The sequence below is a fragment of the Hyperolius riggenbachi genome, chromosome 12 (assembly GCF_040937935.1).
Source record: "Hyperolius riggenbachi isolate aHypRig1 chromosome 12, aHypRig1.pri, whole genome shotgun sequence".
Classification (NCBI taxonomy): Eukaryota; Metazoa; Chordata; class Amphibia; order Anura; family Hyperoliidae; genus Hyperolius; species Hyperolius riggenbachi.
This window is the reverse complement of record NC_090657.1, coordinates 206944990-206969701: the sequence shown is the minus strand read 5'-3', so window position 1 is coordinate 206969701 and position 24712 is coordinate 206944990. Positions and strand designations below refer to the sequence as shown.

The 24712-nt window shown below is 44.2% G+C and overlaps 1 protein-coding gene across 1 annotated transcript in view; it reads left to right on the top strand.

Annotated features, from left to right (window-relative positions):
• LOC137541037 (myosin-3) overlaps window positions 1-23636 on the top strand; it is a gene marked incomplete at its 5' end in the record, with an annotated part of 96806 nt that extends 73170 nt beyond the window's left edge. Inside the window, 14 exons of the mRNA XM_068262180.1 lie at window positions 1918-2044; window positions 3846-3964; window positions 4045-4241; window positions 8493-8676; window positions 9850-10015; window positions 10303-10427; window positions 11485-11793; window positions 12520-12723; window positions 12855-12980; window positions 13308-13478; window positions 14227-14331; window positions 14409-14504; window positions 18172-18309; window positions 20941-23636. Coding sequence (XP_068118281.1) covers window positions 1918-2044; window positions 3846-3964; window positions 4045-4241; window positions 8493-8676; window positions 9850-10015; window positions 10303-10427; window positions 11485-11793; window positions 12520-12723; window positions 12855-12980; window positions 13308-13478; window positions 14227-14331; window positions 14409-14504; window positions 18172-18309; window positions 20941-20964 — 2091 coding nt within the window. The remainder of the gene's footprint in view (window positions 1-1917; window positions 2045-3845; window positions 3965-4044; window positions 4242-8492; window positions 8677-9849; window positions 10016-10302; window positions 10428-11484; window positions 11794-12519; window positions 12724-12854; window positions 12981-13307; window positions 13479-14226; window positions 14332-14408; window positions 14505-18171; window positions 18310-20940) is intronic.
• Between the last annotated feature and the right edge of the window lie 1076 nt (window positions 23637-24712).

Below are 24712 nucleotides of genomic sequence, written 5' to 3'. Positions count from 1 at the left end.
AAGTCTGAAGTCCATGCTTCAGCAAAACTGTTGTGTAGCAGAGGCTTCCATTCCACGCTGGAGGCTTTCATGGCACATGCCTGATAACAGTAGTCCTAACAGTTGCTCTGTTGGATGCTGAGCGTGTAATTGGTGGACAGGCAGTTGCTGTTGGCCTATACTAGAGAATAGAGTTTAATTATCAAAATCTCTGAAAGAGGGACTGTTGCCATTTGCAAGTGCATCGCTTTACCCACTCACTTCCAAGTGCCTTGTGGTAGATTAAGTCTGGGTATACACTTGTTTTTGCGATGCAGTGCAGTTCGATTCACCTGCCGCATGCCACCGCCATGCAAAAAACTACAATCATATGAGCCTGGGCCAGAGTGCACAGGAAGTAAGACCCTGCTGGGCAGGAAGTACGTCACTGGGAATCCCATTGGTCTGCGCATACGCACTGTGATTCACTGCGCTCCATCGTCTACAACATTTGCGTCGCCCATAACCACAGTGCATGCAGGAAGGATGTGCTTTGGGATTAAGGTAGATTGGAAACTTCCGGCGCATTGCGACGCAACGCCGTAAGTGTGAATGACCCCATTCACTTACATTGCCATTGTGTCACCCTGCGATAAAAGATGGTAACACAATGTGCATTTGCAATGCAAGTGTAAAAGGGGCCGAAAGGACCACTATCACAAAAAATGAAAATGGTGAGCAGGTTTTTGGGATACAAGTTGGGGTGGGGGTGGCGGCTTATCCACAGGTGATATAATATTTGCACAGGACGTACATTGAGAGCTTACTGGAGATGACAGCTACCTGCTTCTCCCTGGCAGCTTTGTATGAACTATTAGCGTTCCATGGTCACTGTATTGTCGGGTATCCCTCACTGTCCAATTTTAAGCCGATTTTCTTTTTTTCCTGCCTGTGCTCCATCCACTGAGTCTAAAATTTAACATAATCAGTGTTAGTTTTATGTCACAAATACTCATTTCTGGAATGAAAGGATCCGGGTACACCCGAGTGGGGGCAGGTAATTTATATTCCTTGCCTGTATGGGGTTTGTCTGGGGACACCGCAGGTTGGCCTGATCGTTCCCTCGCCATCCGCCTCCTGAATCCTCTGGTACAGTCTCGGCAGGTCCCTCGGCGTCCATCTGGCTATTCTCCCAGGCCCTGTTTAGAAATGGCTCCCCGGCGGCTCCCGGCGACACTGGGCCTGAGTGTCTGGCTCCTTCTTCCTGAAAGCTGACGTCAGTCGTCACCACGCCGGCCGCCTCGCGTGACAGTACTGCACATGCACGATTAAAACGCGCATGCGCAGTACTGTCACGCCGGCCGCCGTGATGACGACTGACGTCAGCTTTCAGGTAGAAGGAGCCCGACACTCAGGCTCAGTGTCGCCGGGAGCCATTTTTTGACCAAGGCCTGGGAGAAAAGCCAGATGGACGCCGAGGGACCTCCCGACCTATGGTGGGCTGGAGAAAGCCCAAGGTAAGTTCAGATTTTGATTTTAGTTAGAGCTTGGAGTCCCTTTAAGAGACTCCAGTTATCTATGCAAAAAAGCCATTGAGCTCTACCACTTTAAAAGTTACAGAGAGCTCTGAGTGCTCTGAGTTCTGAAGGTTGTTATCTGATCTGTAAGTCAAGGATTTTCTTTTTCTCTGCCAAAGGACAGGTCAATAGTTCACAGCCTGCTCTGTAAAAAAACATTTAGAATCCTGAGTGCTGTGTAAAATGCACATATTAGAGAATGATGCAATGTTAGAAGAAAAACTATACAACTGAAAATGAAAATTTTTAGAATATTTTCTTTGCTACTAATCTTCTAGTAATTATTCATACTACACAACCAATTCATTATATCATATATTTTTTTTCGCTTCAGTGTCTCTTTAAGTGTCTGATTATAAAGCATTTTTATTGAAATTTACAGGCCAACCTGGAGAAGATCTCTCGCACTCTGGAAGACCAGCTCAGCGAGTTCAAGTCCAAGGCGGAGGAGAATCAGAGACATGTGGCTGAATTGACCATGCAGAGGGCACGACTACAGACTGAATCTGGTATGCTCAGTGCTGACCCCTGCTGGCCTGGAGTGCATTTAATTAGATACATTCCTAGCTAGCCTCTGGATGGCTGGCCTCAGGATGGAGTACGTATGACTTGGGCGCAGGATACAGCCTATATATGGCTTATCCTGCTGCTGCACAAGCCCCGGCGGCGTTAATTACTATTCCGACTCCATGTCCACATGGATGGTGAGGTATTATGTAATTCGGCTTCCAGCTATTGGTTGCGGCCGAATTACAGTGTTTTAAAAGTAACTTCAGCTCCGTCTTCTGACAGCACCAAATTTACTCACTGTGCGCCGATATAGCCGTAATTCCTATTACCGTCTAATATGGCAGCAGCTGTGCCCAAATCTCCTGCGCTGAATAAAAGGTGTTCAGCCTCAGGATGACCTACTATGGATGTGCCAGGTTCAAATGAGATTCAATACTGAGCTGCTGGGAAAGCTGCACAAGGGCCAGACTGCTGCTAAAAACAATGCAGCACTTTCTGATGAAAGCTGGGCACACATCTTCAATTACCGTTACCCGCAGGGATCAGGATTCAATTCCTCAGGGCCTGATGCTGTACAGACATGTTTCTAGCCTCCAGGCTAGCACCACGTTCTGTTGCTATGGGGAGAAAGAGGAGGGATGACACCAAGCTTGATGGGTAAGGAATTGGCTAGGGCTTAAACAAGATGATTCAGCAATCCGGATCCGATCTTACCGATGCATCAGAAGCCACTGTACACACACTAGATTCTCGGCAGAGGTGGACCCGAATGGCCGAGAACCATCTACAGTGTGCATGAGGCTTTAGAGTGTAACTGATATGAAAGACATTTCCAGTAACATACTTACCTGGGGCTTCCTTACGCCCCCTTGAGGTCGCTCAGTCCTTAGCCGTCTCCCCGAGTGGCTTCTGTTCCCTGCAATAGTCGCGCTTTGCACGCGTTCCCCCATCGTGCTGTGGCTGGGAGCGTTCTGTGCTTGTGCAGTACTACTGCGCAGGCGGCGCAGAACTGGGGAGTGCATGCGTCCAGGCCGCGCATGTGCAACAAAATGACTCGGCCAGGCTACCAGGCCATACTATGGGGGACAGGAGCTACCAGGGGGGAACGGTGAAGGACTGAGCGGCCTCAAGGGGGCGTAAGGAAGCCCCCAGTAAGCATAGAACCCGAGAATTTAAGGACAACTGTCATGAATAATTGTAAAATTTGAAATACCGGTGCATACATATAAAATGTAAAGTTCTGTCAGATTAAAATGCACTATAAATTACTTATTTTCTTATATCACCATCACTTACAAGTAGGTAGTGAAAATCTTACAGGTTTTGGACCAGTTCATCTCCTCATGGGGGATTCTCAGCCATTTCTTTATTTACAAAAGCACTTTTTGAAGAGCAGTTGCTCCTTAAACTTCCAAAATAGTGTGCAAATGCAAAGGGAAGCTGGCCTGCATGTTTATCGAGATCCTTTCCATTTTTGTAAAAAATAAAGGTATACTGAGAATCCCCAATAAGGGGATGGACTAATCCAAAATCAGATATGTCAGCTTTTTCCTACTGCTGTAAGTGACAGCGACATAGGAAAATAGTTCTATTGAGCATTTTACACTGGGAGAAACGTACATGCATGCATTTACAATTTTATTATTTTTCACAATAGTTATCCACCAGAATTATGGATGTAATTTATTTCAGTTTTTTTCACTACAGGTTCCCTTTAAATCACAAAAAGAATTTTGCTAAACTGATCTCTGTGGCAATTTTGTAAAGTATTAATATTGAGGAGTGTAATTCTTAATACAGGGGAATATGCCCGTCAGCTGGAGGAGAGAGAAGCTCTGGTGTCGCAGCTTTCCAGGTCCAAGCAGGCCTTCACCCAGCAGATCGAGGAGCTGAAGAGGCTGATGGAAGAGGAGGTGAAGGTAAGATATGGCCAGATATCCACTTTCCTCTTACTGGAGCTATTGACTGGTCCTTTGATGGGGTCTTCTCTCTCTCTCAGGCTAAGAACGCTCTGGCCCACGGCCTGCAGTCCTCCCGCCATGACTGTGACCTCCTCAGGGAGCAATACGAGGAGGAGCAGGAGGCCAAGTCAGAGCTACAAAGAGCTTTGTCCAAGGCTAATGCTGAAGTAGCTCAATGGAGGACGAAGTACGAGACAGACGCCATCCAGCGCACAGAAGAGCTGGAGGACGCCAAGTAAGTAGTGTTTCACATTAAAGTTAGTTATTTAGCATTGAAAAGGTTAAAATAAGATGAAAGGATTAAAGGGACTCTGAGCAGTGCAGAAACTATAGAAAGATGCATACCATTTTGAAGCTCTCTTTCTCCTCTTTCCAACAATATATAAACTGCCGCCCTGCGCCTTTTAATTTTCGATATTTTCGCGATCGAAATCGTGGCGGCCGCAAATTCGATCGCGAAAATAGCGAAAACTAAAAGGCGTAGGGCAGCGGTTTATATATCGTTGGAAAGAGGAGAAAGAGAGCTTCAAAATGGTATGCATCTTTCCATAGTTTCTGCACTGCTTGGAGTCCCTTTAAAGTGGAACTATATGTCAGATAGAGAAAAAAGATGGTGTTTTTCAGTGAGGGGTGGGGCTTTGCACCAGAAGTCGGCAGACACAGAGACTCTGGAGTTTCACTTTAAGGTTAGCCATATGTAGGTAGTAATATTCAAAGGATTAAGGTTGGAGTACCTCTGGGGAAGGGGATGAGTAAAAAAAGTGAGGTAAGACATAGGCATGGGTAAGGTTCAGTGTCTTTCACAGGCATTGGTGAAGTTATGATTAGGCTTATACAGGGAGTGCAGAATTATTAGGCAAGTTGTATTTTTGAGGAATAATTTTATTATTGAACAACAACCATGTTCTCAATGAACCCCAAAAACTCATTAATATCAAAGCTGAATATTTTTGAAAGTAGTTTTTAGTTTGTTTTTAGTTTTAGCTATTTTAGGGGGATATTTGTGTTTGTAGGTGACTATTACTGTGCATAATTATTAGGCAACTTAACAAAAAACAAATATATACCCATTTCAATTATTTATTTTTACCAGTGAAACCAATATAACATCTCAACATTCACAAATATACATTTCTGACATTCAAAAACAAAACAAAAACAAATCAGTGACCAATATAGCCACCTTTCTTTGCAAGGACACTCAAAAGCCTGCCATCCAGGGATTCTTTCAGTGTTTTGATCTGTTCACCATCAACATTGCGTGCAGCAGCAACCACAGCCTCCCAGACACTGTTCAGAGAGGTGTACTGTTTTCCCTCCTTGTAAATCTCACATTTTATGATGGACCACAAGTTCTCAATGGGGTTCAAATCTGGTGAACAAGGAGGCCATGTCATTAGTTTTTCTTCTTTTATACCCTTTCTTGCCAGCCACGCTGTGGAGTACTTGGATGCGTGTGATGGAGCATTGTCCTGCATGAAAATCATGTTTTTCTTGAAGGATGCAGACTTCTTCCTGTACCACTGCTTGAAGAAGGTGTCTTCCAGAAACTGGCAGTAGGACTGGGAGTTGAGCTTGACTCCATCCTCAACCCGAAAAAAGGCCCCACAAGCTCATCTTTGATGATACCAGCCCAAACCAGTACTCCACCTCCACCTTGCTGGCGTCTGAGTCGGACTGGAGCTCTCTGCCCTTTACCAATCCATCCATCTGGCCCATCAAGACTCACTCTCATTTCATCAGTCCATAAAACCTTAGAAAAATCAGTCTTGAGATATTTCTTGGCCCAGTCTTGACATTTCAGCTTGTGTGTCTTGTTCATTGGTGGTCATCTTTCAGCCTTTCTTACTTGGCCATGTCTTGCATGTATTGCACACCTTGTGCTTTTGGGCACTCCTGTGATGTTGCAGCTCTGAAATATAGCCAAACTGGTGGCAAGTGGCATCTTGGCAGCTGCACGCTTGACTTTTCTCAGTTCATGGGCAGTTATTTTGCGCCTTGGTTTTTCCACACGCTTCTTGCGACCCTGTTGACTATTTTTAATGAAACGCTTGATTGTTCGATGATCACGCTTCAGAAGCTTTGCAATTTTAAGAGTGCTGCATCCCTCTGCAAGATATCTCACTATTTTTGACTTTTTTGGGCCTGTCAAGTCCTTCTTTTGACCCATTTTGCCAAAGGAAAGGAAGTTGCCTAATAATTATGCACACCTGATATAGGGTGTTGATGTCATTAGACCACACCCCTTCTCATTACAGAGATGCACATCACCTAATATGCTTAATTGGTAGTAGGCTTTCGAGCCTATACAGCTTGGAGTAAGACAACATGCATAAAGAGGATGATGTGGTCAAAATACTAATTTGCCTAATAATTCTGCACTCCCTGTACAGGAGGTTAGTGATGGGTCAAAGGATAAGTTAACAGACATGGTAAGAGAGTTCAAAAAGATTTAGGGGTAACGGGAGTAAACTAAATACATAGTTTGGGAGAAGTTTGTCACCCAAGCTTTAGTCCCTAGATCACTGTGGTGCAGACACTTTCACTGCTAGAAGCCGGTGTGACACTCATCAGCATCTACCTGAAACTTGGCTGATACGATGCTCTAAACATAATAGTTGAGGAAGAAGCTGTGATGTACAGTATGTCTAATCTCTAAACAGCAAGAGATAAATAAGAGTAAGCTTTCGGCTTTTGAGCCTTTGTCAAACTGAATCCTGTATGCTTACACAACAGCTATATGCATGCAACATCAAAGGGGATACATGGATGTTTTAGGAAACATAAATATATGGCATTATGATATGTTAATTGAAACAAAACACAAAACATCCAAACAGGCTTTCGAGAGGTTGTTAGGTGATATCTTACAAACAGATAAGACTCCTTGTTTACTCAGCGCTCACACAACTGAGACTAAATGCCTAGTTCAAGAGTTATACACAAACAATGTCCATCAGCACGCCAGATGAGATGTAACGCACTTTATTGTGCAGTATCCTACATCAGATAAACCGACAATTGTTTTGGGGCCTCGCAGGGTCCCCCTTTATGAAGACATGTGGCACCACACATCTTCATAAAGGGGGACCCTGCGAGACCCATAAACAATTGTCGGTTTTTGTGATGAGGGATACTGCACAATAAAGTGTGTTACATCCAATTTGGTGTGCTGATGGACATTGTTCGCGTATTGCAAGTGGTTTGACATTGCCTATGTCATTTCATCAAGCACCCAGCACTTGATGGAGTGCCTGCTTCACTTTACTCCTTAGTTCAAGAGTTAGCTGGAATCAAAATGGATGCAGTTAGTCTGGGCGGAAAAAGAATGATGACATTAACCTCCCTAGCGGTATGCCCGACACTGTGTTGGTCATATCGCTCTGTGGCCCCAGGAGTCCCCCATAAATAAATAATTGTGCCAAATGGCTGTAAATCCTCCAGCTAGCACTAGTCTAGCTAATAAAAATGTCCGGCACCCCTGGATCCCCCGCGATCCCCCCATTTACACATTACTTCCCCCCTGGATCCAGCGATTGCGCAGCCTCCTGGCACAGCTCTGGTCTCTCTATGGGGAGGATTGGGTTTGCGCATGATGTCGGCAACGTCATGGCATCATCTGCGATCCTCCCCATAGTGAAGACCGGAGCGGTTCGGGGAGGCTGCGCCAATCGCTGGATCCAGGCTGGGTAATGTATAAATGGGGGATCGGAGGGTGCCGGAGACTTCTTCTAGCTAGCCTAGTGCTAGCTAGAGGGTTTTTAGCCATTTAGCACTTTTATTTAAAAATCGGGCAAAAAGTAACAAAACCTCCTGAGCGGCGTAACGCTCAGGAGGTTAAATATCATTATCGACCTCATACCAATCTAAGAAACTGGTATCCTCGTTCAGTATTTCATCTACAGATTTACCAACATATACATTTTATCTCTGCTATCAGTCTCTCATTTTGTGATATAAATCCACACTCTAGGGCAGTAACCCAAAGATCATTTAAGCTGTGTCTATGGAAATGAAAGTGTGTGGGGACTCGGAGTTTAGATTCGTTAATAATGTACCTGTGTCCGTTCTTACGTTTACGCAGAGTTTGTCCAGTTTCTTACATGTACAGTAAGTTCCTTTGGGGCATTTTGCACACATGATCAGATATTCTACCTAACCATACCATGATCAGATTTATCACCCAACTTCCTCTCAATACCCTGTTTGGATGTTATGTTTCAATTAATGTATTATAATGACTTGTATTTATGTTTCCTAAAAAAATCCATGTATTCCCTTTGATGTTGCATGTATACAGCTGTCTTGTAAGCATACAGGATTCAGTCTGATGAAGTCTCAAAAGCTGAAAGCTTACTCTTAATTATCTGTAATTTAGTCGATAAATGGTATCATCCTGATTAAAATCTTCTTGCTTTTACTGATGGCTAACATGATACATTACTCTAAACAGCAGCAATTATGACTGACATTCATTGTGCTATAGGAAAAAGCTGGCCCAGCGCCTCCAAGAGGCTGAGGAGCACATTGAGGCAGTCAATTCAAAGTGCTCATCTCTGGAGAAGACCAAAGGGAGACTGCAGGCAGAGGTGGAGGACCTGATGATTGATGTGGAGAGAGCCAACTCTGTGGCAGCAGCCCTAGACAAGAAACAGAAGAACTTTGACAAGGTAACTACCTAATAACCTTAGAATAAACTGCTCCAGCAGTTCTAATGCATGAAGGATGCCACTGTTCACTTCTGAGAGAGGTCTCCTTCACTGGTGAAGTTATGAACTGGTCATGCAAAGTCTTTGTACAGAGCTGCTAAAATGATGTTTCATCACTATTCTGTAGAAACTGCTGGTCCTTCATGGTTTCCAGTACTGGTTTCTTTACAATATTCCTATTACAGGAAACAGAGTTTATGCATGTAATCCAATATCCAATTTTAGGAGGGGACTAAGCTTTCAAGTATCTCAGCACCAGGGATATTGCAGCATTTATAAGATGTATCAACAGCAAGTTTTTATATGATTTTATAGATACATATTTGTGATGGAAGGGGGACTTTTCCTTCCAAAAGTTAACAGATAACCATGAGATCTTTCCCAAACAATAATAAATGGTTTTCCAGAAAAGTTCTTTTTTGGGGGGCATGTCCACCAGTGATCAAAAGATCCAATATAATGGTGGCATTTGCAACAAAGATCAGACCAAGAAGGAAAAAGCTTATGTAGCTTTTCAGGTGTTCTGTACCAGCTGGTGACAATCTTGTATCCTGTCACCCGGATTGAGATATAAACCAAGCACTTATGAGTCAAGGGGGAAATATTCTCAAAGTCGATCAGATGCACGATTAGAAGTTTCCCAGAGCTGTAGAAACTTTTGTTTCTGGTCAGGCAGTACTGGCTCTAAAGTTTTGAAAAGTAGGGACAAAGTATGGTGAACCGGAGTGTTAATAAATCTACTTTTTAGCATGGCTGTTTCCTGCAAACTGGCACACAGTGAGTTGGAGGCAAACACCACTGCTGTTCATTGTAGCCTTTGATGTTCTCAACTTTCATTAAGGCTAATGCCATTTTATAAGCTACAAGTTGGAGATTAGGCTGACTGTTCCCACAAATATTCATATTAAGGTGGCAAGTTCTTATAATTAGTTTGATTGCCACTTTTATAAATATGAAAATCTTCATAGATAGATACCTAAAAGTTGTTTGGTGATAAATGAAGAACATGAAGTAGGAGCATAAACGGTCCCAAAATATGACTAGAAGGTGTCTTGTGGAAAATTGAGGAAAAAGTAGCTGACACATAAATGATCAGATCTGAAAACGCCTGTATTGTGTTTCAACCTCTTCTAGATTTTGGCGGAGTGGCGGCAGAAGTATGAAGAGTCTCAGGCTGAGCTTGAATCTGCACTGAAGGAATCGAGGTCTCTGAGCACCGAGCTCTTCAAGATGAAGAATTCCTATGAGGAGACCTTAGACCAACTCGAAACCATTAAGAGGGAGAACAAGAACCTACAACGTGAGTGGTGGCTGGGAATGGAGGAGCTGAACTGTAAAGAGCTACATGAAGTAGCAGACTATCCTGACCAATTCTGTACCTGAGCCATAACTCCTCCACTCATTACTCTTAAAGCAAAATATTTTCAGGTAGCACCAAAAGGTAGTCATATAAAGTGACTGACTGACTGCAGCAAACTAATGTCTGGACTGTGAGCTTCTGCACTTTGCCAATGCTCTTTATCCTACTTGTATAGTCTTTATCTACCCTCTTTTTGCCATATTTAACAATTGTATGTTTTATTGCAGAGGAGATCACTGACTTGACGGAACAGGTGGCTGTAAGTGGTAAAACCATCCATGAGCTGGAGAAAGCCAAGAAGCAAGTTGAGATGGAGAAGAGTGAGATGCAGGCCTCTCTTGAAGAAGCTGAGGTATTGTTTCCTAATTAAGGCAGACCTAAATTCAAAAAAAAAACTTTAAAGTGGATCCGAGGTGAACTTTTACTCATTGCATAATTGTGTTCCTTTCCTATTGTTTATAGAGCATTCCTCAAGCCAAATACTTTTTTGTTTTTGTTTTAATACTCTAATTCCCTATAAACTAAATAAACCACGCCCACAGATTTTCAGAGAGCATTGGCAGTAGCAAGGGCTCATGGGAGCTCAGTCAGGGCAGGAGGAGGAGGATGTGTTACTAGCCATTGATTTCAGAGGCAGAGGGGAGGAGGGAGGAGGGGGGATAAAGTTTTTTTCACAGGCTGAGTGCTCAAGATACAGATAAGCCTGCCTCTGTGTAATGTTTACAAACAACATGGCTGCTGTCATTGTATCACAGGAAGAAATAATCATTTTCTATTAAAGCTGTTTTCAGCTAGATTTGCTGTTTAAACTATCTAAACTTTAGATAAGATATATAGACAAGTTACTTGTTATAGTTAGTTTTTCATCTCGGATCTGCTTTAAGTGGCTGGTTTTCAGGTGGTTAATGCAGTATAAAAACTGAATTTATATTGAGTGTTATGTCCAGGCAGTGGAGTATGGTGCAATACTTTCTGCATTTGTATCACATTTATTACAAACAACAGAATGTAGGAACTAGTTGCTATTTCTGGGGACTTCTTTGAAAAACATTTAAGTTGACTTGCAGTTACTGGTCATGGTGACTGAGTCATCCATGTGACATGGCCTTGAAGGTCCAGTTTTAAAAACAAATCCACAGTGGTTCTGTCAATTAATTAGTTGCCTGCATATTTGGAAATTTGAACCTCCACAACTCTAAGGAATCATTCACACCAGAAGTGTATGTACTGTATATAGGCATATTTTAAACATTGTAGCCATATCTTGTTCAAAAAGCCTTCTATGTTTAACTGTCAACTTCTTCCAATGCCTCTTTAATTGACCTTGTGAGGTTTTTCCAGACCATGATCTTTGACATTATATTGGTTCTCACAGTAGGAAAGATGTCTGACATTATAACTTTGTGCAGGCCACTCTGGAGCACGAGGAAGCGAAAATCCTCCGTATCCAGCTGGAGCTCACCCAAGTGAAAGCTGACATCGACAGAAAGATAGCGGAGAAAGATGAAGAGATTGACCAAATGAAGAGGAACTACCAAAGGTCTATGGAAACGCTTCAGACTGCCCTGGATGCCGAAATAAGGAGCAGGAACGAGGCCATCAGAATCAAGAAGAAGATGGAAGGTGACCTGAATGAAATGGAGATACAACTCAGCCACTCCAACCGCATTGCTGCAGAAGCCCAGAAATACTTGCGAAATGTCCAAGGGCAGCTAAAGGTATGGGATTCTTCCATACTAACATGTTTTGGATAAATATGGCCACACTTAACAAGTAGAGCAACACTGATGCTCTTTTGTGTCCACTAACTTCAGTGTGAAGGTGATTGGTTCATTCTTTCTTTAATCAAGCTTGCTGTTTTCAGAAATGACATTAGCCTTATTAAAGCAACAATCAAACTTCTCAGTAGAAGCTCAGCTGCTGAGTGTTAACTGATGTGCCCCCAATTTTGAGCAGATTTTTTCAATTTTTTTCTGCAGAAAAGAACACAAATTCTGGGCAGATTCAGTCAAAATGACAGATTGTACTCAAATCTGATTCGTACTGACAAACTGATTTGAAAACTAGTTTCAGTTTATTACCATAGTTCATATCAGAGCAGATCACTAACAGAAGTTTAGGTGTTTTCATCTTGGGCCTCTTGTACTGGTATTTTGTTTTTGAAATACTTGGTTCCTCCCTGGCCACTAGTTTGGATCAAGCATGCTGTGGAAAATGGTGGTTTGATACTGAAGGCTTTATCTTATTCTTGACTGAGGACAATATAATCAGTTCCCTGTAGTGACACATTCCAGGACATTAGACCCATGCAAGTTAATACATTTTGTAAAAGTCACTATGGCAGCTAGAGTTTCCAGCCTACCATGTGCTCATATACCCAAATGAAACACAGTTTGGGGCCTACAACGCAAATAAGCATAACTGGGTTAGCTTTACCTCTGTAGGACACTCAGATTCACCTTGACGATGCACTCCGAGGACAAGAAGACTTGAAGGAGCAGCTTGCTATAGTTGAACGGAGAAACAACTTGATGCTTTCAGAGATTGAGGAGCTGAGGGCTTCCCTAGAGCAAACCGAACGATCCAGAAAGGTGGCAGAGCAAGAACTTATAGATGCTACAGAGCGTGTCCAGTTGCTGCACTCACAGGTAGGAGCTAAGAACCTGTTGTATATTACCGTAATTGTAACTGCTTAGTATCTAAGAGAATCATTTAAATGGTAAATGCTGGTTTAACTGGTGGATGAATGGTTTCAGTTCACCTATTTTTCCATCCACAGAACACAAGTCTTATTAATACCAAGAAGAAGCTGGAGAGTGACTTGGTTCAGCTTCAAGGAGAAATCGAGGACACCACCAAAGAAGCACGTAACGCAGAGGAGAAAGCCAAGAAGGCCATCACTGATGTAAGTCTTTTGGTTTATCCTGTCCAATAAATGCTTTTAAGGCTCAACATCAAAAAAAGTATCTTGAAAAACAGAGTAATTGTTTTATTACACTAGACTTAAAGGATGGGTCCACTCGAAACTCAAATTTTTACTCCTCCTGCCATTGATAAGATCTTTCCAGGAGACTTCCTATTTCTTTAATACAACTATACAACTACTGCAGGCTTTAGAAAGCTAAATTATGTTACCATTAGTTCTGTAAAATTAACAGGCATGCAAAAAAAAATGGTTAAAAAAAGAACTGTGTTCAATTTAATTATGATGTTGGGGCCATCTGATTTCCAGGCTGCCATGATGGCCGAGGAACTGAAAAAGGAACAAGATACTAGTGCTCACCTGGAGAGGATGAAGAAAAATTTGGACCAGACTGTGAAGGACCTTCAGCTTCGTCTGGAAGAAGCTGAGCAGCTGGCTCTGAAAGGAGGAAGGAAACAGCTCCAGAAACTGGAGGCCAGGGTAAGTATTTCACTTATATCGCCAGTCTACGCCAGTTTCGTGCTGTGTTGACCTACAGCTCAGGTGTGGAACTCCAGGCCTGGAGGGCCAGATCCATGCCAGTGTTTAGGATGGACTGAGTAAGAGAGGAATGTGTTCTACCTGATGGACCACACCTTTCCTGATTCAGACCCATCAATTCATTTATACTGGTAGGTGATCAGAGGCGCCAGCAGAATAAAATTGATATAAAATTGTTAAAAATTGCCGAGAGGGAAAGTGGTGGACTTCCCCTCAATAATTAGACACCAAGGTCTGTCATCAAATCAAACGAATGCATTTATTCAATAGTACCCCAAAATCTGCAACGCGTTTCGTGGGAACAGACCCACTTCTTCAGGCAATAAAACGGGGACAACAAACACAGCAATCAATGTGCAGTAAATTTAGCACCATTGACAGAGGTGCTAAATTCACTGCACATTGATTGCTGTGTTTGCTGCCTGCCTGGTCCCTTAGGAGAGGTGGGGTTTCTATGGACCTAGGGGGTCCCATGCAATCTTTTTTTTTTTTTTACAGGGGATCCTATGCATGGTAATTATGCCCCTGCACACAGGTTTTGCAAAGTAGCTGTAATTTGCACTTCAGTTTGCAATGTAACGTTTGTTTGGAGTTTTATCTATGAACATATTGTTGAAAATGTTTCAAGTGTAACAGAATAAGAGGAGTGTTGGTATCATAATGATTCCCTTCTTCTGGCTGGCCTCAGGTAAGGGAACTGGAGACAGAGCTGGATTTGGAGCAGAAGAGGAATGCTGACGTTATCAAAGGTATCCGGAAGTATGAGAGGCGCGTGAAGGAACTCACGTTTCAGGTATGGAGCTGTAATGCACACATTAGACCACCTTTCCTTGTGACTGCACCTGTTAACCTTTCCATCATTCCCCACAGACTGAAGAAGAGAGGAAGAACAATATGAGACTCCAAGATCTGGTGGACAAACTACAGCTGAAAGTGAAGTCCTATAAGAGGCAGACCGAGGAGGCTGTAAGTCAATAGGAAGGGGCCAAAGTGGAAATTGTATTTTGGAGCATTGATATGAGAATCGCATCATTTTCACTTCTTGGGGAAGAGGAGGGAACGGGAGGGTGATAGGAGGAAACATCACAGCAAGCCCGCCTCTTCCTGTCTGAAAATGTCACTTTATCTGAAAGTACTTTTGTTTAAGGACTGATTACAGAGACCGATTGAACAGGGAGAGGAGCTGACAACACATAGAAGTATGTGGATCCACCATGGACATGCCTCAGTATTTACCTTAGGTACCTCTGCCTTGGGTCAGGTATACTTTAAAGATGAGTAATGCCTCCTGAAGTGAGAAAAGTATATAGCCTGCCATATTTTTATTTCCTTTTAACTACCTGATGACCGCTCCACGCCGACAGCCCCAGGACCGCCTAACGCCAATTGGCGTCAGGTCCTGGAGACGGCTACTGAAGGAGATCGCGCGCAGGGTGTGTGCGCATCTCCTTCTCGGGGGGCGGAGCTCCGCCCCCTCTTCAGTCTCCGAGCGGCTAGTACCGCTCGGGAGACTGTAAGATGGCTTGATCGCCGTCTGTTTACATAGTGCAGTACTGCGATCAGCAGCAGCGCTGCACTGGGGACAGCCGTGTGACACGGCTGTCCCCCTGGGGGACAAGAGAGCGATCGGCTCTCATAGGCAGAAGCCTATGACAGGCGATCGTGTGATTGGCCGGCTGGGGGGAGGGAAAGAGGGAATTTCTAAAAAGAAAAAAAAAGAAAAAAATGTGTAAAAAAAACCAACAAAAAAACACGAAAATATGAACAAAAATATTTATTAAAAAATAAATAAACACAAGGGGGGCGATCATACCCCACCAACAGAGAGCTTTGTTGGTGGGGAGAAAGGGGGGGGGGATCACTCGTGTGCTGTGTTGTGCGGCCCTGCAGCTTGGCCATAAAGCTGCAGTGGCCAATTATGAAGAATACAGCCTGGTCTTTAGAGGGGTTTACCACTGTGGTCCTCAAGTGGCTTAATGTTACCAGTTAACAGGCAGTCCTGCTGATCTCTGGCTGCAGTAGTATCTGAATCACACACCTGAAACAAGCATGTCAAGCATGCATGTCAGATTTAAGTCAGAGCAGCTGCTTCCTTTTAAACAATGTAAATTGCTTGGATGTCCTGCTGATCATCTGCCACTAATTTTTAACCCTTCCCGAATGCCTAACGCCAATAGGCATCGGGAAGGTGGCATCCCCAGGACCGCCGATCGTAGATAAGAGCAGTGGGTGGAGATTAGCAGGGATTGCACGCGCATCACCGCTGAATGACAGAGCAGAGCTCCGACATCAGCCTGCAAGCCTGCAATTGCGGCTAGCAGGCTGTTAGAACATAAAAATGGTTGTACAGTGCTGCGATCTAGTGCAGCCCTGTATGGGGACAGCACTGTCACTGAGCTGTCCCCAGGAGAGGCTCACAAACGATTGTCTCTTATAGGCTGATGCTGATGACGATCATGCTGATTGGCTCTTTGGGGGGGGGGGAGGGAGGTTGGAAATAAAAAAAATTGACAATTTTATTTAAAAAAAAAAATACAGCCTACAGCAGCGATCAGAGCCCACCAACAGAAAGCTCTGTTGGTGGGCAGAAAAAGGGGGGGGGGAGTCATTTGGCTGCTAAGTTGTATGGCATGTGCTGAATCGTAAAAAATAGTATGGTCACTAGGGTGGTGCACGCCTGTGGCCCTGAACTGGTAAATCCAAAGACTCTTAACAAGCATGCAGATCAGGTGCTCTGACTGAAGTCTGACTGGATTAGCCGCATGCCTGTTTCAGGTGTGTTATTCAAACACTACTGCAGCCAAAAGAGATCAGCAAGACTGTCAGGCAACTGGTATTGTTTAAAAGGAAATAAATATGGCAACCTCCATATCACTCTAGTTCAGGTTCACTTTAAGGGAATTGAGGTGAGGCGTAACCTTGTCTTATGTTATGTAATCCTAGAGTTAGGCTTTATAGTGGCCATATAGCACACAATCTTCTAGGATGTTACCACATACATGTAGTATTGGGCTATCTCTCATACTGCATGGACGTGGAAAGATTGGACACAAATGTTTGGTGTATGGCCAGCTTTGAAGTGAACCCGCGTTTAACTGTTTATGGTGGGAGACTCAGTAAATTGTGCTCGCCCTTCCCTCTCTTATCAAGCTTTTCCGACTAATATCACTAACTGTCCCCCACAATCTAATTCCTACCATAGTCATAATATGATGTTCCTACCATCCTCTAAGGCTATTTTATGAGTAGGTTCCACTTACCTTATCGGCATGGTTTGGGGATTTTGGACTCTAGCGCTGCTGGGTGAGAATGTGAGACACTTTGCCAACCTGCTGCCCATTCCAAAGAAAGATATTGGCATATGGCCAGTGCTTTTAAGATCCTATAGTCTACTGATCCCATGAAAGTTCAGGTTTCAAGCAGCAGTCTAAGTGGACTAATGTGCACTTGTAAATCACTAATAATATGCACAGAATAGCTATTCCTAATTATAATAAACATTATTACTATTATTGTAACCAAGTGCCAGGTACTGATGGTGTAAACTACTTTTAATACCTGTTTTAAAGCATCCTGTGAACTCCCTCAAAATCCACTAAATAACCTAGGTTTAACTTTTTAACTTAGCCTATACACACAACCTAGCGACTGTACCTGGAAAATTGAAAGCAAAAGGACCTTACCTGGGGCTTCCTGCAGCCCCCCGTAGCTTGTCTGCTGCCTCACTGTATTTTGGTCCCCTTTGTTGCGCCGCTGTCGGTCCCCTGAGAAGGTCAAGGACTACTGTACATGCATGATCAGGGCTGCTCGCACCCCCTAATCACGCTCCAGTGATCGGGAGTGCTCTGCACATGCGCAGTTCTCTAAGCAGTTCTCTAACATGCACAGTAACTGCATTTGTGCATAATGCTCCTTGCTATGGGAGCACGATCGGGGGTGTGCACAGCCAGAACCGCAGACTCCACAGTGGCAGAACATAGCGGTCTGGACGAACACAGAGCCAGCTAACGGACTACAGGGGGCTGTTGGAAGCCCTGAAAACTATAAATCCTCTTGCTTTCTATGTCTTAAGGTGGCCACACACGATACAATAAAATGATCCGATTTTACAGTAATTCGATAAAAACGATCGTATCGCCCGAAAAAATCGAAAGCTTTTTTTTCATTCGACTGAAAAATCCGACCGGATTTCCCATTTTCTTCGATTTTAATCGATCCGGACTGCCAGATATTTTTCTGCAATCTTTCTAAAGATTGTATGGTGTGTGTTGGGTTGTCAATTTATTAATATACACACCCTAGCAATTTTGTTAGAGTTTCCAATCATTTTTATCATAATTGGGGGAAAAATTGAACATAGGTGTGGGGTACATTGGTCATATTTTTGAAATGTTACAATCAGTCAGAAAAATTGATTGCAATTCTTAAATTGAACAGATATTTAAAAAATTGTATGGTGTGTGGCCACCTTCAGGTTTACTTCAACCTTTCCTGCATAGATGTCTAACCTCATTTGGTATTTGAACTAAACCTAACCTCAAGCCTTTCAGCAATGTCCAACCGTGAAGTATCTTTTGATCTATCACTATTGGAGCATTCCTTATACTGAATATCATCTTTACCCCTTGTGCAGGAAGAGCATTCTAACACCCACATGTCCAAGTGCCGCCGGGTGCAGCATGAGCTGGAGGAAGCGGAAGAGCGTGCGGACATCGCCGAGTCTCAGGTTAACAAGCTGCGGCTGAAGACTCGGGACACCATCACCTCTAAAGTAAGTCTCCTTTGGGGAAAACACTTCTGCTGCCTTTAAATGTGATCATGCAATGTTAAATGATAGTTTTGGATGAAATGACTGAGACTACAATGAATCAACATTGTGTATCAGTCACCAAAATGAAGTGAGGTAGAAGTAACCTGTATAGCTAATGGGAAACTGAATTGGTTGTGCTGATAAAAGGTCTTGTTGTGCCTGAAACGCTGTGAGGTTTGCACTGATTCCCATGAATTCAGTGGGATAACCCAGCAAGCTCCAAGCCCAGGACCAATGCTTCCATAGGGTCAAACCGGGCTCTTGTTCTGTGCCCCAAGATAATTAAGAGCTCCACAAGTCAGGAACCGTAGTGGCCATAAGTTTACCGTCAGTAGATTATGAAAATGTATTGGGGCCCCACATTCATTTTTGCCCAGGGCCCCATTTTATCTAAAACCATCCCTGCCTAAGCAGGGAGGATTAACCAACCTCTTAAAGTCAGGACTAAAGTGATTTTGCTGCCCAATTGACCATCTAATTCTATAAATGTATCAATCGACGGTTCAACAGATTTCTGGCCGAAATCAGTCAAATTCATTGCTGGAAAAAAATCTCAGTTCTGAATGCAATATCACAACAACCAGCGCACGCGACATACCTCTGGCCGTTGTCCCCACCCAAGTGTTAAATGTAGCCCCCCATCCCGAATGTGCTTTGAAAATTCTCAGCTGTCCACTGGCACGACTCCTGGCCACTCCTCTGCTGTCTCCCCTGTGTCAGCCATTACCCTACATGGCACAGCCGCATGTCACAGACGAACCACGTGGTATGTGCGCCTTGTGGTATAACACTGGGGTAACAGCAGACATGTAGGTGACAATGGGGGGTTGGGGGGGTTGAGGGATTTAAGAATTGGGTGGGGGAGGAGGCAATGTCATGCTGGATTCTATTGGGAATCGGTCTGTGGTGTATGACTATTTCTGGTCTTATTCAGTGAGAGGGAGTTCTCTAGATGTATAGGCACCTTTAGTGTTGCTGAAAGCATCAGATCATTACTGTATGTGGGCTGAAGTATCAGGGTCTATCTAGTGTTCACCAGCTATATCTGTGGGAGGATAGTATCCCCTTGTAGTGACACCTTCCAGGCACTAGAGGGACTGTGGCCATTTGAATCCTGTCAGTTTGTGTGAGTTGAAGCGGTTATTGTCAGGAAGACGAGGCTTGATTATATGTTGGATATCACAGAGGGGACAGAGTAACATAAAACGGTTTGGTAGAATTGAAGAACTGATTTGAGGAATAGGCTACAGATTAGTCTGCAACATATATGTGTCGCCAATACCACACAGGTGGTCACACATGGAATCTGCGGACAGCACCCCAATGGGCCATCCTTAATTAGTACATTAATAGTTATGCTGATTTAGGGTGCCCATTTAGTTGATAAATCTCAGGCGTGTTCTAGCAAACCCTGTAAACCTTATCGCTCTATACCTGCTCGTACCTGTTTCATCCCATCCCTTCCGTTGTGTAACCAGAAGCTTTTTATAGTATTTCCATGAAGAGCAGTGTGCTTGGTATGTTTCACTGTAGCTCTCTCCAACACGTTATGCCCTGGGCACTAGCTTGCCTATTCCTAAAGAAATAACTAATTGTGGCCATACATCAATCGACTTGACGATACAATTTGGTAATAATTATCGGATTGAATGAAAATCGCTGCCGCCAAGAGCATGCCTATTTGAAGATGTTGCCAGTTTTGAGCTGAATTGGACGCATGTATCCATCAAAAATGCTGCAAGATGTTGGGCCGTTGTGGTCGATCGGGTGTGTGGTGGTAAAGGCGAACTATATTGGGAAGAACACGATGAAACCCCTGGCACTGTCCCTCCTAATGTAAGGGGGCTCCAGCCATATACATGTGCCCCCACGTGGTTGCCGGAGCACATGTAGCCACCTTTACTTCCACCACAAATTTCAAGTGATAATCAAAGAAAGGGCAATTGTGGAAGTCATCCATTACTGATTGAGGTTTGATTAAGACTGAATTATATCACAGATTCATTGATAATCTATTTACACTTATAAGTGATCTCTTACTGTTATGCAAGAGCTGCTCCAACACTATGGAACTCCCTACCTCCCCCCATCAGGGTTTCCCCCTCCATCATCTTCAAGAAGGCCCTCAAAATGCACCTTTTCACTCTGGCCTACCCTCCCCCCCCCCCCCCCCTTTCACTAGTGCTCTGAACCCGCAGCTGAACTCTGGTCCCCTACCTTTCATGTCCCTACCTCTCCCTCTAGATTGTAAGCCTTCAGGGAGGGTCCTTCTCCTTGTGTCTCTTACCTGTTTGAGCACCTCCATTACCGTACACCCATCCTATGGATCTGTGTGAACTCTTGAGTGAGCTCGACTTGTCTAATCTCCATGCTCCCATCCAGTGACTAAGCATTACCTTGTACTCATACTGTGCTGTGTGATCTGGTTTTTCTTGTATTCCTGTATTGTCATATTGCTGTATGTCACCCCTAAATATGGTCTGCAACCTAAACTAATGTCCAGCGCCGCGTAATATGTTGGCGCTTTATATATACAATAAATAAATAAAATAATTGTATGACACTGATAATGCTTTTTGTTTTGTCTTTCAGGTCACTTTGACCAGCCAGGAATAGTCCAGCCGCTGTACAGAACACGGTAATGAGATACACATAATGTGTATTCTCCTTGTAAGGTGTCGTCCTCCTCTGGACCAGCATATAGTACAGGCTTAGTGGGCGAGGTCTACATCCTGCTACTCCCAGCATGCTTAGCTGTAGCTGTAACTTCTGTTCCAGCCCACATTGCATGCCGAGATTGGTAAATGAGGCTTCTCAAGGGATATGCAATGGCTACAGGGGACCATCGTAGAGAGAACTAATGGATAAAGGGGGATTTATTAGCTTATTACTGAAGTAATATTGAGGAAATAGTAGCTACTTTTGATTATTTTGTGAGGTTTAAAGCATAGGTGTATCTATAAGATGTAAATGCTGAGTAGACCAGTTCTATATATTGTGCCCAATCATAGTCCTCAACAAACAGCTATGTCTGCTGCTCATTGACTGGTGCTGGTAACTATCCTCTAAATGCCGGGCTAAAAGGGTTGAGACATATTTTTAAAGAGGGATTATTCTCAAAATTACAGTAAAGTTTTAAAACATTAAACACAGTAAAAAAACCAACGAATATTGAACAGTATAATGCCTGGTACACACAACGCAATTTCTTGTCAGATAGGCAGGTTAAATCGATTGTTTCTGACTATTCCGATCTGATTTCTGATTGATTGATTTTCTGATCACTTTTATAAAAAATAATGGTTTTGACTCATCTATCGGACGGGAAGTAGCGTGGTGTGTACCAGGCATAAGACTCCGCTGATGTCATTTGAATGAATATTTATACCTCCCTTACTACACTTACTAAGTGATATCATAACTAACTGATATAATTTCCTGCTGCAGGACAAATGATCAGATAGAAGTAATTAGAGAGCAAATAAAGAAGACAAAGGGCTTCTGCCCTGGAAAGTTTGAGTGTTAACCCTTTCCGTATCTTGGAAATCACTCAAATGGTTGTAGCAGTTAATTTTATTCTGTGTTTAATGCTTTAGATCATAGATGAAACTTGAGTGCAGTTAAAGTCAATGGGAACCACTTGAAAAAAACAAAAGGCAGATACTTACCTAAGGAGAGGGAATGTTCGGGGTCCTAATAAGGCTTCTCTCTCCTCTCCCATTGCCCGTTCCAGCGCTGGCTCTCCCTTAGCAGCATTCGACCAATTTGGCCAAATGTTGCTATCTCTGCCACTGAGAGGAAGACTTTGAATGTCTTCGGGAGCCCAAGTCCTCCTGAAGACGGGCAGCTCCATACTGCGCAAGCGCGAGCACCCTCTGCGCAGTATGGAGCCGCCTATCTGCAGGAGGACTCGGACTCCCGAAGACTTCCGAAGTCCCCCGCAGCAGGGGATTTGAACGGAGGAGCTGCTGCCTGAACCAGAGCACCAGGAGATGAGCGGGAAGGCGCTACAGGACCCAGAGCCTTCTCTCACCTTAGGTAAGTATCTGCCTTTTTTTTTTTAAGCGGTTCCCATTGGCTTTAAAGCACCTTGTAATCCATTTGCTCTGTCGTCCTCCTCCAGCTCCCTTCTGTTTTCCCGCAGTGTGGCCTAGTAAATTCCCCAACAGGCCCAGTCATGCTCCACTGCCCATGCACAGTCCTGGCCGCACACACTCCCTGATTGCACTCCCATGGCCGGTAGCGCACTGCACATGCACAGCTCGGTAAGAATGTATCTGCACTTGTGCAGAATGCTCCCGGCCAGGATCCCGAGATCGGGGATTGCGCATGGTTGGGACCATGCATGCGCAGTGAAGTGTGACTAGGCTGGATTACTGGCTCCACTACGGGAGGACGGAGGGGATCGGGAGGACGGCAATTGAGCAGACAGAATGCAGGGGGCTGGAGGAAGCCCCAGATACATATAAATCCTTATACTTCATTTATCTCAGGTACACTTTAAATACAGAGAAATTACATGATTTTTAGAGTCTAGCAAGTGATTTTCCAGGATTGTTTTTGCAAGTTAATGAAATTATTTGAGCCCTTTTATGAAATACTCAGGAGATAATTGCTCTAGTGGGGAAGTGCCTTACATTTACTGTATGAACATTTTAAAACTGAAGAAGGGGGCGGAGGGATTCAGTGTCATACAGCTGTAGCATTGCTGGTGAAGCAATGTCCCTTCCCCTTCACTGGAGCTAAGCTGTCCCCTCTCAGCGGCGTAGGAATAGGGGATGCAGAGGTTGCAGCTAAGCTGGGGCCCTAGACCTGAGGGGCCCAATAGAAGCCCTCCTTTGGCTGCTGTATTAGCTTTTCATTAGTGCTATGCTGGTACTGATACCCTCTATGTCTGCTGTGAATAGTGGTAATCATTAACAAGCTTTCCCCCTCTTTTGCCTCTCTGTGTCCCTGCCATTGTCCTCGGCAGGTTTTGGTGCTCCGTATCAATTGTTATATATAGATTACTTTAGGGGGTGCCGAATGTACTGCCCAATCTTGCACTGGGGCCCATAACTCCTTACCTACGCCACAGGCTGTACCAGGGCACACAGAAGAGACAGCCATGCTCCAGTCTGGAGACAGGGCTGAAGATGAAGACACACCACTTTTTCAGTCTTTAGGAAAACCATAATCTCCGCCTTTTATTTGTTTGATTCCATCTTGGACGTCACCTTCAAGCCGTGTTTGCCTGTAAAAAATATATACTATTTCCTAATGGAAATAAATGTGAAATGCACACCTATCATTCTTCTCTTGCCTCTTCTGTCTCTGCTGTGTGTGTGTTCTGCTATGTGTGTGTGTGCGTGTGTTCTGCTGTGTGTGTGTGTGTGCGTGTGTTCTGCTGTGTGTGTGTGTGCGTGTGTTCTGCTGTGTGTGTGTGCGTGTGTTCTGCTGTGTGCGTGTGTTCTGCTGTGTGTGTGTGTGTGTGTGTGTGTGCGTGTGTTCTGCTGTGTGTGTGTGTGTGTGTGTGTGTGTGTGTGTGTGTGTGTGTGGTGCGTGCGTGCGTGTGTGTGTGTGTGCGTGTGCGTGTGTGTGTTCTGCTGTGTGTTCTGCTGTGTGTGTGTGTGTGTGTGTGTGTGTGTGTGTGTGTGTGTGTGTGTGTGTGTGTGTGTGCGCGCGTGAGTTCTGCTGTGTGTGTGTGTGTTCTGCTGTGTGTGTGTGTGTGTTCTGCTGTGTGTGTATGTTCTGCTGTGTGTGTGTGCGTGTGTTCTGCTGTGTGTGTGTGTTCTGCTGTGTGTGTGTGTTTGTGTGTGCGTGTTCTGCTGTGTGTGTGTTCTGCTGTGTGTGTGTATGTTCTGCTGTGTGTGTGTGTTCTGCTGTGTGTGTGTGTCCTGCTGTGTGTGTGTGCGTGTGTTCTGCTGTGTGTGTGTGTGTTCTGCTGTGTGTGTGTGCATGTGTTCTGCTGTGTGTGTGTGCGTGTGTTCTGCTGTGTGTGTGTGTGTGTGTGTGTGTGTGTGTGTGTGTGTGTGTGTGTGTGTGTGTGCGTGCGTGTGTATGTGTTCTGCTGTGTGCGTGTGTTCTGCTGTGTGTGTGTGCTGTGTGTGCGAGTGTCTGGGTTGGTGAGGTCTTCATTTTCTGCTTTCTTCCCATTGCTTAAAGGGATACTGTAGGGGGGTCGGGAGAAAATGAGTTGAAGTTACCTGAGGCTTCTAATGGTCCCCCGCAGACATCCTGTGCTCGCGCAGCCACTCACCGATGCTCCGGCCCCGCCTCCGGTTCACTTCTGGAATTTCAGACTTTAAAGAGACTCCGTAACAAAAATTGCATCCTGTTTTTTATCATCCTACAAGCTCCAAAAGCTATTCTAATGTGTTCTGGC